The sequence below is a fragment of the Vanessa tameamea genome, chromosome 24 (assembly GCF_037043105.1).
Source record: "Vanessa tameamea isolate UH-Manoa-2023 chromosome 24, ilVanTame1 primary haplotype, whole genome shotgun sequence".
NCBI lineage: Eukaryota > Metazoa > Arthropoda > Insecta > Lepidoptera > Nymphalidae > Vanessa > Vanessa tameamea.
The window spans coordinates 3,826,603-3,837,896 of record NC_087332.1 but is presented as its reverse complement, the minus strand read 5'-3'; the positions used below and the strand labels follow the sequence as shown (position 1 = coordinate 3,837,896).

Here is an 11,294-nt window from a genome sequence, read left to right as displayed (position 1 = left end):
TGTACTCATAATATTGATTAATTCAAAGTCACCTCTAGTGTCACGACAATTGATTATTAATAAAGTGAATATTAATTACATTAATATTAAATATATTTAAAAATAGCTTCTACTTCACCCGCGTGGTATTTTATTACAAATATCCTTGTTCGTGCTTGGTGGTAGGATCTCCTACTCATCATATATTCTACCGCCAAGCAGCAATACTTAGTAGTAACGGCGGCAGGCACGTTTGCCCCTAAGAGGTTCTCGCCAATGCAAACACGCAGTTAAAAAACTAACATAATCTCGCTCATGCTTGTAATTGCACCGCCTCGCTTACCTTCAAACTGGAACACAACAATACTGTAATAAAATGCTGTGTCGCGGTAGAATTTGTTATTAGTGGCCTGCCTAAATAGGTTTTTACAAACTTTCAACTCCTATTTATACTTCGAGGTTTTATTAAAAAATTGCTAAGTTCTTCCTTAGGATTTCGACATACTCGGTAAAAACAATCAAAATCGGTTCAGTGATTTAACCGTTAAAGCGTAACAGACAGGCACAAGAGATATACCTGCTTAGCCAAGGTCGGTGGTGCATTGGCGACAATCTGCATTGTAGCAGCGTTGTGGAATATCCTCCAAACCTTCTCCTCAAAGGGAGAGGAAGCCTTAGCCCAGCATTTAACACAAGAATTTCACTTACAAAACAAAGTTACGTGGTGATTGTCATTGTAGCTTTGAAAGGGGTTCAGTTTCTTGTATTGAATGTGGAGAGATTTGCGATGATATGACTTTTTGTCTTTGCTATAGTTGCTATAATTAAAATAACTTGCTATAATTTGCTAGGTGGATCTTTGTACGGTAAAGATGGTAACAGACGTAGAATATTTATCTAGTCCTTGTGAGTTAGATTTTAAGGTTCTAAATCAAACCCATTTGATATACAATAATAGTTTCTATATTTAAGTAACAGATATTTAATTATATAACAATTACATTTTCCTAACATTCACCACCAAGTTTTTTATTTGTTCCTCCTTTCAATTGTAATATGATATCCCGACACAGGTTTCAGCATGACGTCAATCTTCACTTCTAATTTCGTATGATCACCTCTAAGTCTGTAGTGTCGGAATAAATGCGCCAGCGAAGTCTTCATGGACATAAAAGCGTACGATTTTCCTGAAAAAAAAAACCCTATAATATTATATGTGATATCGCGTAACATTAGGCTTTCGGAACACTGGTGACGTCATAGCGTGTAATAGAAACATGACGGATACGACAATACATATAATACAGTCTCCTTTTAACGTCCGTCATATAGCATCGCCTACGTGATGTTGCTACATTGCTATTCTAGGAAACCTACTGTCTGTTGGTCTACCGACTTGCTTAGAATGCCGCAAATCCTGTGGTTCTTGGGCTCAAACGCAGAACTAGGCGTTTTTCGGGTGAAAAAACCATAGTAACGGCCAAGAGTATAAGTTGGCGGTGCTTACGTTCTCGTGCCGTGGCGGATTTACCCTCCTATTGGATGATGCGAATGAGAAAATATGAAGTGCATCTAATTTTGCAAGCAAACTTGCGTACCATAATAATCCTGTGCAATTGCTAGTTTCACTAATGAGTAAAGGTAGACATGATTGTACATAAGTAGAACGCCAACACTTTAGTGCAAATATTGAACACCTTTATATATTATATGATATATACGACATAGGCATTTAATACGTTTTAATAATATTTCTAGAAAACTACCTATACATATTCTTCTTCCCATTCCAAATCCAGCAAACGCAGTTGGACATTCCGGCAACGTAGCAGGGTCTAGCCATCTCTCAGGCTTGAATTCTTCGGCATCTGGCCCCCACATGGGGTGCCTATGTACCCCATAGACAAACATGAAGCAAGTACGACCTCCAGTCAAGGTGCAGTTCCCTGTTAAATAAAATGTGCTTTATTAAAGTTAAATTAAATTTGAATTAATTATACAAATAGTTAAAACAGTAAATAGGGAATAGCTTAATTATTCGATTATACTTACGTAGTTTAACATCTCTATCCAAACGTCTAGCTATCACAGGAACTATTGGGTAAATACGCATCGTTTCTTTTAGTACAGCCTCCAAATAACATAGCTGCGAGAGATCATACTTCGTTACGTCTCTGTCGTCGTCCCCAAAAACATCGTGTAATCTGAAGCAACGTAAACCATTGTGATATTAGAAAATATCGATGATTAAAAAATTGGAATGATTTATTTTTTCTTGATTTTTATATAGGTTAATATGAAAATCAAATGATAGAAAAGATATTTGTAAATAACTAATGTAAAAGAGTATTTACTGAGTCTCTGTCAGTAATTTCCAAATAATATCTGATCTACGCACTCGTAAGCACGTTGAATTAACTCTGTACACTTATGACTAAAAAGCAAAATTATTGGGTGTCTAAAGCTGTACGCCAGGTCATTAACTAGTAATAAAAATAGGGGATGTAATGTACGTACTCTTCAAAAATTCTTTCTTGAACCTTAGGATAAGAGCCGACCAGTAACATACTGTACATGAGAACACTAGCGGAGGTATCATGGCCGCCTACAATCATCGTGTCCACGTGTTCTCTTATCTCACGGTCGTTGAAGGCTCCTTTCTCTATCGATAGTTCGAGGAGGAGATCCATGAAAGGCTTGAATTTAGGACCTGGAATGTTAATGTAATTGAAATTATTTTAACTTTATCGTCTGCCAACTAATGCCTCAAGTTGCTATGGGAATATAAATATCATTTTAAAGTATTGTAGCTAATAATTTTAAAGGTGATATATAATAAGCGACATATTTGTTAGGTCAACTTTATTTTTACACTTATCTCTTAGAATAAATATTTATATACATATATTCGTACAAAATTATTTAAATGACGGTTATAATGTTAATTTGTACATTTACACTAATTAACGAATTTGTACAAACTTTCATATCATATTTTACTTAATTACATTCCTCGGTGGCAAGGCTTTGTGCAAGCCCGTCTGGGTAGGTATCACCCACTCAGCGGTCCTCAGCAGTTATTCTACCGCAAAACAGCAATTCTTAGTATTGTTTTTTCTGGATTTAAGAGTGAATGGGTCACTGTGACACAGGCACAAGGCACATAACATCTTAGGTCCCAAGATTGGTGGCGCATTGTATTGGTTACAAGAGCCGCCGCCGCTGGCGAATTCTGGTTCCACAGAGTGATTGTGCGAGGCAGAAAATGTCTCGGAATATTCCCCGTGAAAAATTCGGTAGAAGATGCAGAGTAATCAAACATCTCTACGCAAAGCCAAAGGATCAAGCAGATCGGATAATTCCAGCCGCTCTGTGTTGGATACGGTCAAATGGAAGAAGCTGCTACTGGGGAGCACCCGCCCAGAGGTGAGAGTAGTACTCCATGTGAGACCGAATTTGCGACTTGTATATGTCTTAGGCGATGGTCCGACGTAAAATACTGTCTTGCCTTGCTGAGCACACCGAGCTTTTTGGATGCCAATTTGGCTTTACCTTCCTATTGACTGCGGAACTGAACGAGGCTTGAAATATCAACGCCAAGTATTCCGGTACTAGCTGTGGCGGCTATCGGAATGTTCTCAAATCGTGGATTTTTAGCGGTTAACGCGCAATCTTACGTCTTTTTGGGGTTGTAGTGGACTAGGTTTAGCCGGCCCCAGTTCGAGACTCTATTTAACCAATATTCGATTTCAAACACAAGTTTGTCCTGTTTTTCGTCGACATTTTCCCGATAAATTTATCCCGCCGGTACTGTCGTTTGCATAGCAGTGAATGTTCCTGATTTGCAACAAGTCATTGATATGCAGAAGAATCAGAGTGGGTGATAGAACGCAGCGTTGTGGAATACCAGAACTGATGAATTTTAAGTATGAGCATGCACCGTCGACAACGACCTTGATGCTCCAATCTGCCAAAAATCTGGTGATCCAATTGCATAATTTAAGGAAGTCTATGGGCTTCCCGGGAAATTATGCAATTATGCAACTTTCGAAGCGCTTTTTGTGCCACACGCAATCGAAGTCCTGCGCTATGTCCAAACTGGCTGCTCATTCCCTCCCCTTTGCTCTCAATTACTTACGCTCATCTATGAGTAAGGTAAACTAGAAGACCTGACGGAAACCGTACTGGCGGTCGCTAATCAGCTGGTACTCCTCTAGGTATTGCAGGAGCTGGCAGTTTATAATGGACTTCATTATCTTGGAGAGCAAGGAGGTGATGGCTATAGGCTTATAATCGGACGGGTCTGAGCGGTTGCCTTCGTTAGGGATCGGATGCACCAAAGCAGTCTTACAAGAGTTCGGGACGCGTCCACCTACTTATACTATATAAAAAAACTTACACAGCGAAAAGCAGAGTTCCATAGCTGAAATGGCAAGAAAATCCTTTTTTTTTTCATAATGAGACTAACCTTGAGTCGTTTCCTCATTATTATTTCTATTTTTCAAATAATCAGCCTTTCGTTTTTGCAGGACCTGTTGAATTAAAACACTTGATATTAGTGTTCAAGTTATTAATTATTACAGTCCACATTAGTATTCGATACATATTTTACTAATGTACGTACATAACGTCGATATTTTTGAGATATATCTTTAAATTCAAAATTGGAGAGCTATAAGCTACTTTGTGTTACGTTTGTGTGAAACCCAAATAGCTTTTTGCCGTTTTTTGACACCTCATTATTCGATTCTTTCGAATGAATGAATCTTATATTTTTGTTAGCTATAAATAACAGTTGAGCTTCGACCAATGAGCGACCACTAGTACTAACTAATATAAAATAAATACATAAATCACTAGATGAAAATCTAGCTTCGCTCGGGTAAAATAAATAAATCTTAACAAAAACGGTTTATCATTTATTCATAATTTATTGTGGCTAAGTATCCATCGAGTTTATAGTAGCACTGCACAAAAATATTATTGGTTCACACTTACGGGTAAACGTCAAACATGGCCGTCCGTTAAACTTCGTATTATTTAATTTTATTTATTTAATATCGACTTATCTCCATTATACGAATTTTGCGGATATATGTTGTCGCTTAAAAAAACATTTTTTGTTAACCATCTACAATATTGTGGGTAGATTTCGATTGGGTCTATCGTAGACCTGTGTAGAAATTATTAATATATATATAGGTAGGTATATATATATTATGTTACTAACCGTATACGACAAGTTGTGTAAGATTTTCAAATATTCGTCTTGTTTCTTTTTCAAAGATGACCAACTGTATATGAAATGGCTGTGTAGCCAGAACTTCTGGAACCTGTCCACGAGTACATTGAACATTTGTTCAGCAGCCATCACGTATTTACTATTCAGCACGTTTTTATCAGTGAAATCTACGCCTAAAGCGGTCACTGAAAATTGAAACAACCATCAAGCGAGACTTCTCCAATCACCAAAATAAGTAATGTCCTTGCATGATGTTCCACGAGTTTTGTCATCTTCATATATATTATTTATAGGATAAAAGACAATAGACCATATTAAGTGGTTAGTTTCACGTAGTCACTTTCATTTGCTCTGGTAACATTCACCACTTATCCCTTGCAGAGTCAAACAATGAGCCTAAGATTTTATATGTTTGATGCTTTATGACGCTGGCTCACTAATCACTTCAGCCTGGGCTCGTAAAGTGTTGTTTTTTGGGGTTGAAATATCTAACGAGTGAAAGGTACCAAATAAGCTATCTCTATTCTTACAAAGATAACCAAACTCAGTTAACCGTTTTTACGTGATTGAGTCATAATATTAATATAATTATAATATTAGTAATTAAAAGCTATGAAATAACATACGACATATGGTTTCCAGAGCGTTGTGTCTCGTGTAGACCCAGTGGTCGAAAGACCCCTTTCCAACTTCGACTTCTAAATCTTTCACGAGTCGACGAGATTGTTTGTTGAATACATCCAGAAAACTGTCAAGAACGATCTGACTGAAAGCTGGATTTAGTAGTTTGCGATGAACTTTCCATATTGATACTGGAATATGATAAAAGATAATATTTATCTGTACTATTTATATAGTATTTTTTATGATAGGACGAGCAAATGAACCACCTGCTGGTAAGTGGTCACGGAACACAACAATACTGAGTACTGCTGTTTGGCGGAAGAATATCTGATGAGTGAGTTCTGTGTTACCCAAACGGGGTAACATTTTTGAATATTGGTATTTTACGAAATATTTTAAAAATATTGTTGAAACCTTTTATTTTTTAATATGAATTATAGATTAGAAAATAAATTGAACCAACAATTATGTTAATTTAAATATTTGTATGGATTTCTTATAAAATAATTGTATTGTAATTGTGTAATAAAGTCTACATTAAATCTAGATCTATCACACTTATACTCACGAAAGCGCGCCCTAACGGGTTAAATAAATATCGTGCAATACTATGTGTGAGTGACGCTTGTTACAATGTGTCTTAGTGTGCGTGAAGCGTCTTTAGAGTAAGGACGGCAAAAAAATACAAATTAGAATGTATATCTTAAGTTTATTTTATAAAAATAAACAACTTTAACATAGAGCGGCGCGCCTTGAATAAATAGATCTATAACTATTTATCAAAAACGTTTTTTTTTATTATTAATATAAATTAAGTTTAAGCCAAAATTGATTTGAAAAATCAAGAAGACTCACCCGTTCCAGTTACCAAACCCTCTCCAAGCCAAGGTTTTGCAAAATCATAGAAACCATCCTTTTGTAAACAGGTATTGGCTACCGTTAAAAAGTCATCTGGGTCTGTTATTACTGAAACTCAAAAAGAGTATTTTTAGCCGTCAATCTAGAAAGTAAATATCAATAGATTGGATTTGTAGACATATGGCCTACTGATAGGTTAATTCATCCTCTTTAGAGGAAAAGGTTTGGAGCTTATTTGCAATAGCGACTGGCTGTTGAAAAATGAATTTGTGGGTAAATGTAACAGATTTTCATCCAAAACATGCAGGTTTCCTCACGTCGTTTCCTTCCCCGTTGAACACGAGATAAATAATAAACACAAAGTAAGTATACACCAACATAAAAACTGAGAACTTACACGTGTTTGAACTCAGATTGTTTTTTGGATTAATCTAGAATTCAATCCAAATGGAACATCATATTATCAATATGTTGGTTTATAATTCAGAAGCATTCGATAACTGGCACACAAATGTTACCAAATATAAATACTAAAATATAATTGTTAAGCGCCTTTGAATTATTAATAGCAAACACATGTATCTATGAAATTTACTTTATTCAAATTATCTCACAAATACATTTGACTATCTATACATATAATCAAATTGGATTGTCTGTTTATAATATTGAAATAACCGCTTTTTACTAAATTCATATGTATACGCGGTACATATACCAAAATAACATTTTTTTCAATCTTTGTCTGTCTGTTTGTTTCGGCTGATCTCTGGAACAGCTAGGCCAATTTTGATGGGACACTCACTGACAGATAGTTGATGTAATGTGTAGTAACTTAGGCTACTTTTATTTTAAAATTATATGTACCCCGCGCTGCCCTCGCGCTTGCCACTACTCCGCCGTCACGTCGGCAATTTTCTACCAACGACTTTATATCACAAAAGCTGCCTAGCTCAGAATTAATAAGTTAAAGTAAAATCTGCGAACTGAACAATACATTTTTTGTTCAATTCGAACGTGCACGAAGTCACGGGCACAGCTAGTCATTTTACAAGATTAAATTTTAAGCTAATACTGAATTGGGATGCAGATTCTATATAACTTTTTTTGTAATTCAAACACTATTTTTTAAATACATATATCATATCATAGGTATTAGGAATACGTATAAGTAAATGTATATGATATTATCTTGGTATTAATAACCTGTATCAATATATGTGTACAGTGTTTTAACACAATAAAGTCTAGAGCCTTTGTATGACATTAACAGTCTTCCTTTACTCGGAACGAGTTGAAATCATTTATTTATTTTACAAAATCTTCAGCATATCGCCAACGTTTTAAATATTTTTTCTCAAACTAGTTACGATTTAATTATTTGTTCCCTTATTTTTAGAGGATTTAAAGATCACTCACCGTATATCGTCCTTGGTCCAATATAAGCAGAAATGACTCCTCCAACATCTAGACTTTTGTAGGATAATTCTTTAACGATCGCCCACAATTCTGAAACAGTGAATTTTATTAATAAATATCAAAGGATAATTTGTAGTAGATAATTTAGTATAAAATTAAGATATAAATATTTGATTGGAAGCAAATATTGACATTGGTGAATATATTATTTAAATTCATATATGAAGGGCGTCTGACGGATTTTAACAGCGATGGCTAATCTTACTAGAAATATGTTATAGTGAATAATTGATGCAGTACCAGCGGTTTAAGCGAGGCATGAAGTCTTACTTGGTGCTTAGGTTTTGCTTGGGGAGATCATCCACTCAGCAAATATTCTACCACCAAGCAGCAATGCTTAGAATTGTTGTGTTCCTTTTCGAAGGGTTACTGAGCTAGTGTAATTACAGGTGGATAGGACATAAGATCTAAGTCCCCAAGGTTGGCCCCTAACCTAACCCCAAGTAAGACACTTGGTGGTTAGGTTTTGTCTGGATAGTTCATCTGCTTAGCACATATTCTACCATCAAGCAGCAATACTTAGTATAACAGTGTTCCTTCAAAACGTTGGCGCATTGGCCACATATTTTAATATTTCTTCCAGTGCTAGCGTCTATATGCAGTGGTGACCACTTACTACAAAAGAAAAACCCAAATGCTACTGAGAGACACAAGATGTTTAACTGAAATCGACACTTCATTATTTGCAGTATACGATAGACAATATACAACCAAACCAACGAGACTTTAATCAGTAGCTTAAGATAAAAAGCAAAACTAAACAGAAATGTGGTAGACAAATGAAGATCGTAAGAGATATCTTCTATCTCTACTAATAAAGGATGATACTTTTATTGTAACGCTAACTGAAAAACTACAAAATCAATAGTCATTACACTTATACTGGAAGATGTTGCGCGTTACAAAGATGTCAATATTAATTTCATATTTAAATATGTCATACAGAATTACTTTTTGCAACACAATATCGCAACCGTTATACGTAGAGACACATACTGTTTAGTTCCATATATTATCACATACGTATTAATATTTAGTTCGTATTTATATATATTTTGCTTCCTGCACTACCCAAGAATAGTTGGAATAAATATAGTGTTGAATTTTGTATCTAAATATTAACTAAATAAATAAATTATAAATACAATTGATACTCACTAGTGCTGTCTCCGATCAACAGATGCGCGTGGCCAATCACGGGTAGAGCCCCAGGTATCGCCGGTGGTTCATTATTATTATTATTCCTCAGGTACCACGCCCACAGACCGAACACCACGCAAATTAAAATCACCATCAACATAGTTCGGCTTAAAATGTAAAAATTGAGCGATTTATTGTTATTATTATAATTATTAGGAATTTTAATGGTATAAATATTTTATTATCTTTAGCTTATCTCTATATTCCCCTTATATACAATAGGATATTAATTTCCCAAATCTCTTTCTGTTTCGTATTATTCTCCTTAATAAACTCACTGGGCGGTATAGTGTAGTAAAGACACATCATTTATTCTACTGCCAGACAGCAATACTCAGTATCTTTGTGTTCCGGTTTGAAGGGGTGAGTGAGCCAGTGTAACTACAGACACAAGGAACATAACATCTTAGCTGACATAGTTGGTGGCACCAAGATAAGATATACCAATTTCTTACAGCGCCAATGTCTATGAGTGGTGGTGATCACTTACCATCAGTTTAAAGAACAGTTCAGACATTTGAATGTAGCAATGAATACATATCAGTAAATAAACTCTGCACCCGAAAGGTACTTTAAAGTTAAGAAATTTAGGTCGGGACTTAAGCAAACATTAACTGTTTTTCTTTACGAATTATATATATAAATATATATATTGGACAACATCACATACATTACTCTGATCCCAATGTAAGTAGCTAAAGCACTCGTGTTATGGAAATCAGAAGTAACGACGGTACCAAAAACACCCAGACCCAAGACAACATACAAAACTAATGAACTTTTTCTACATCGACTCGGCGTGGAATCGAACCCGGGACCTCGGTGTGACGTACCCATGAAAACCGGCGTACACACTACTCGACCACGGAGGTCGTCAAAAATAAAAAATAAATATTTTCTATGTTTCTGATGTAATACATTTTTGACATGATAAGTTAAGAAGCTACTACAAGCTTGCTCCGTGCAAATTTCATCAAAATCCGTTCAGAGGTTCGGCCGTGAAAGCGTGACATTCGTATTCATGATATTATTATAGATGGACGAACAACGCGTGATAATTTTATATACATAAACACACAGATTTATTTTTTTTGTATTAAAAGATATATTGTTATGTATGTATGGAACACGATATTATGTTTTTTCTTCAATTTTGGACGAAATTAGATTTTCTTTAGGACCGAAATTAATTAAAATATTATAAATATAAAAATCGAACCAATAAATGCACAAAATGATCACACTGGCATAATTTTCACCTTGTTAAATAATTTTCATTTGAAAAATATTCACTTGAACTATTTCCAGCGTCGTTTTCACTTTCACAAATAAATCGAGTGCAGTTCGCGTAATGAAATAACACAGGATCCGAGCCTATTCGGGCGTAGCTCTTTATACTAGGGTTTTGCGATGTGCAACAGGATGTCTTCACACCGACTGGTCGAATACTACCTCGAACCATGTCAACCTATATTGAGTTCCGGTTCATAGAGGGGAGTGAGCCAGTGTTTACTATAAATAAACCAATATTCAAAAATGTTACCCCATCTGGGTAACATAACACAGATCCTAGCTATACTCAGATATTCTACCGCCAAACAGTACTGTTGTGTTCCGGTTTGAAGGTTGACTGAGCCAGTGTAACTACAGGCACCAGGGGAATAACAGTGCGTTGGCGCTGCATTGAATGGTTAATATTTCTTACGGCCCCAAATGTCTGTTTATTTATTTACGATACAATGCCTTTTCTAACTAGATGATTATTAAAAATAAATTACAATAAACACAAAAACAAAAAGATAGTGAAAATCATACAATATAATTTATAACTTATTAAAAAATAATATTGTAATTATTTACAATTAAACTATATAATAATATGCTGGCCATCAGTGTGAACCGTCCCCAGGCC

At 35.4% G+C, this 11,294-nt stretch overlaps 1 protein-coding gene across 1 annotated transcript; it reads right to left on the bottom strand.

Annotated features, from left to right (window-relative positions):
• Positions 1–949: 949 nt before the first annotated feature.
• LOC113403592 (cytochrome P450 4C1-like) lies at positions 950–10,733 on the bottom strand. The gene is made up of 11 exons (XM_064218744.1): positions 10,642–10,733; positions 9,341–9,489; positions 8,123–8,212; positions 6,701–6,811; positions 5,848–6,033; positions 5,210–5,406; positions 4,448–4,511; positions 2,497–2,689; positions 2,032–2,183; positions 1,746–1,925; positions 950–1,166 (listed from the first exon to the last, which is right to left on the bottom strand). The coding sequence occupies exons 2-11, from the start codon at positions 9,480–9,482 to the stop codon at positions 1,009–1,011; spliced, it is 1,473 nt and encodes a 490-aa protein (XP_064074814.1). The 5' UTR covers positions 9,483–9,489; positions 10,642–10,733; the 3' UTR covers positions 950–1,008.
• Positions 10,734–11,294: the final 561 nt, after the last annotated feature.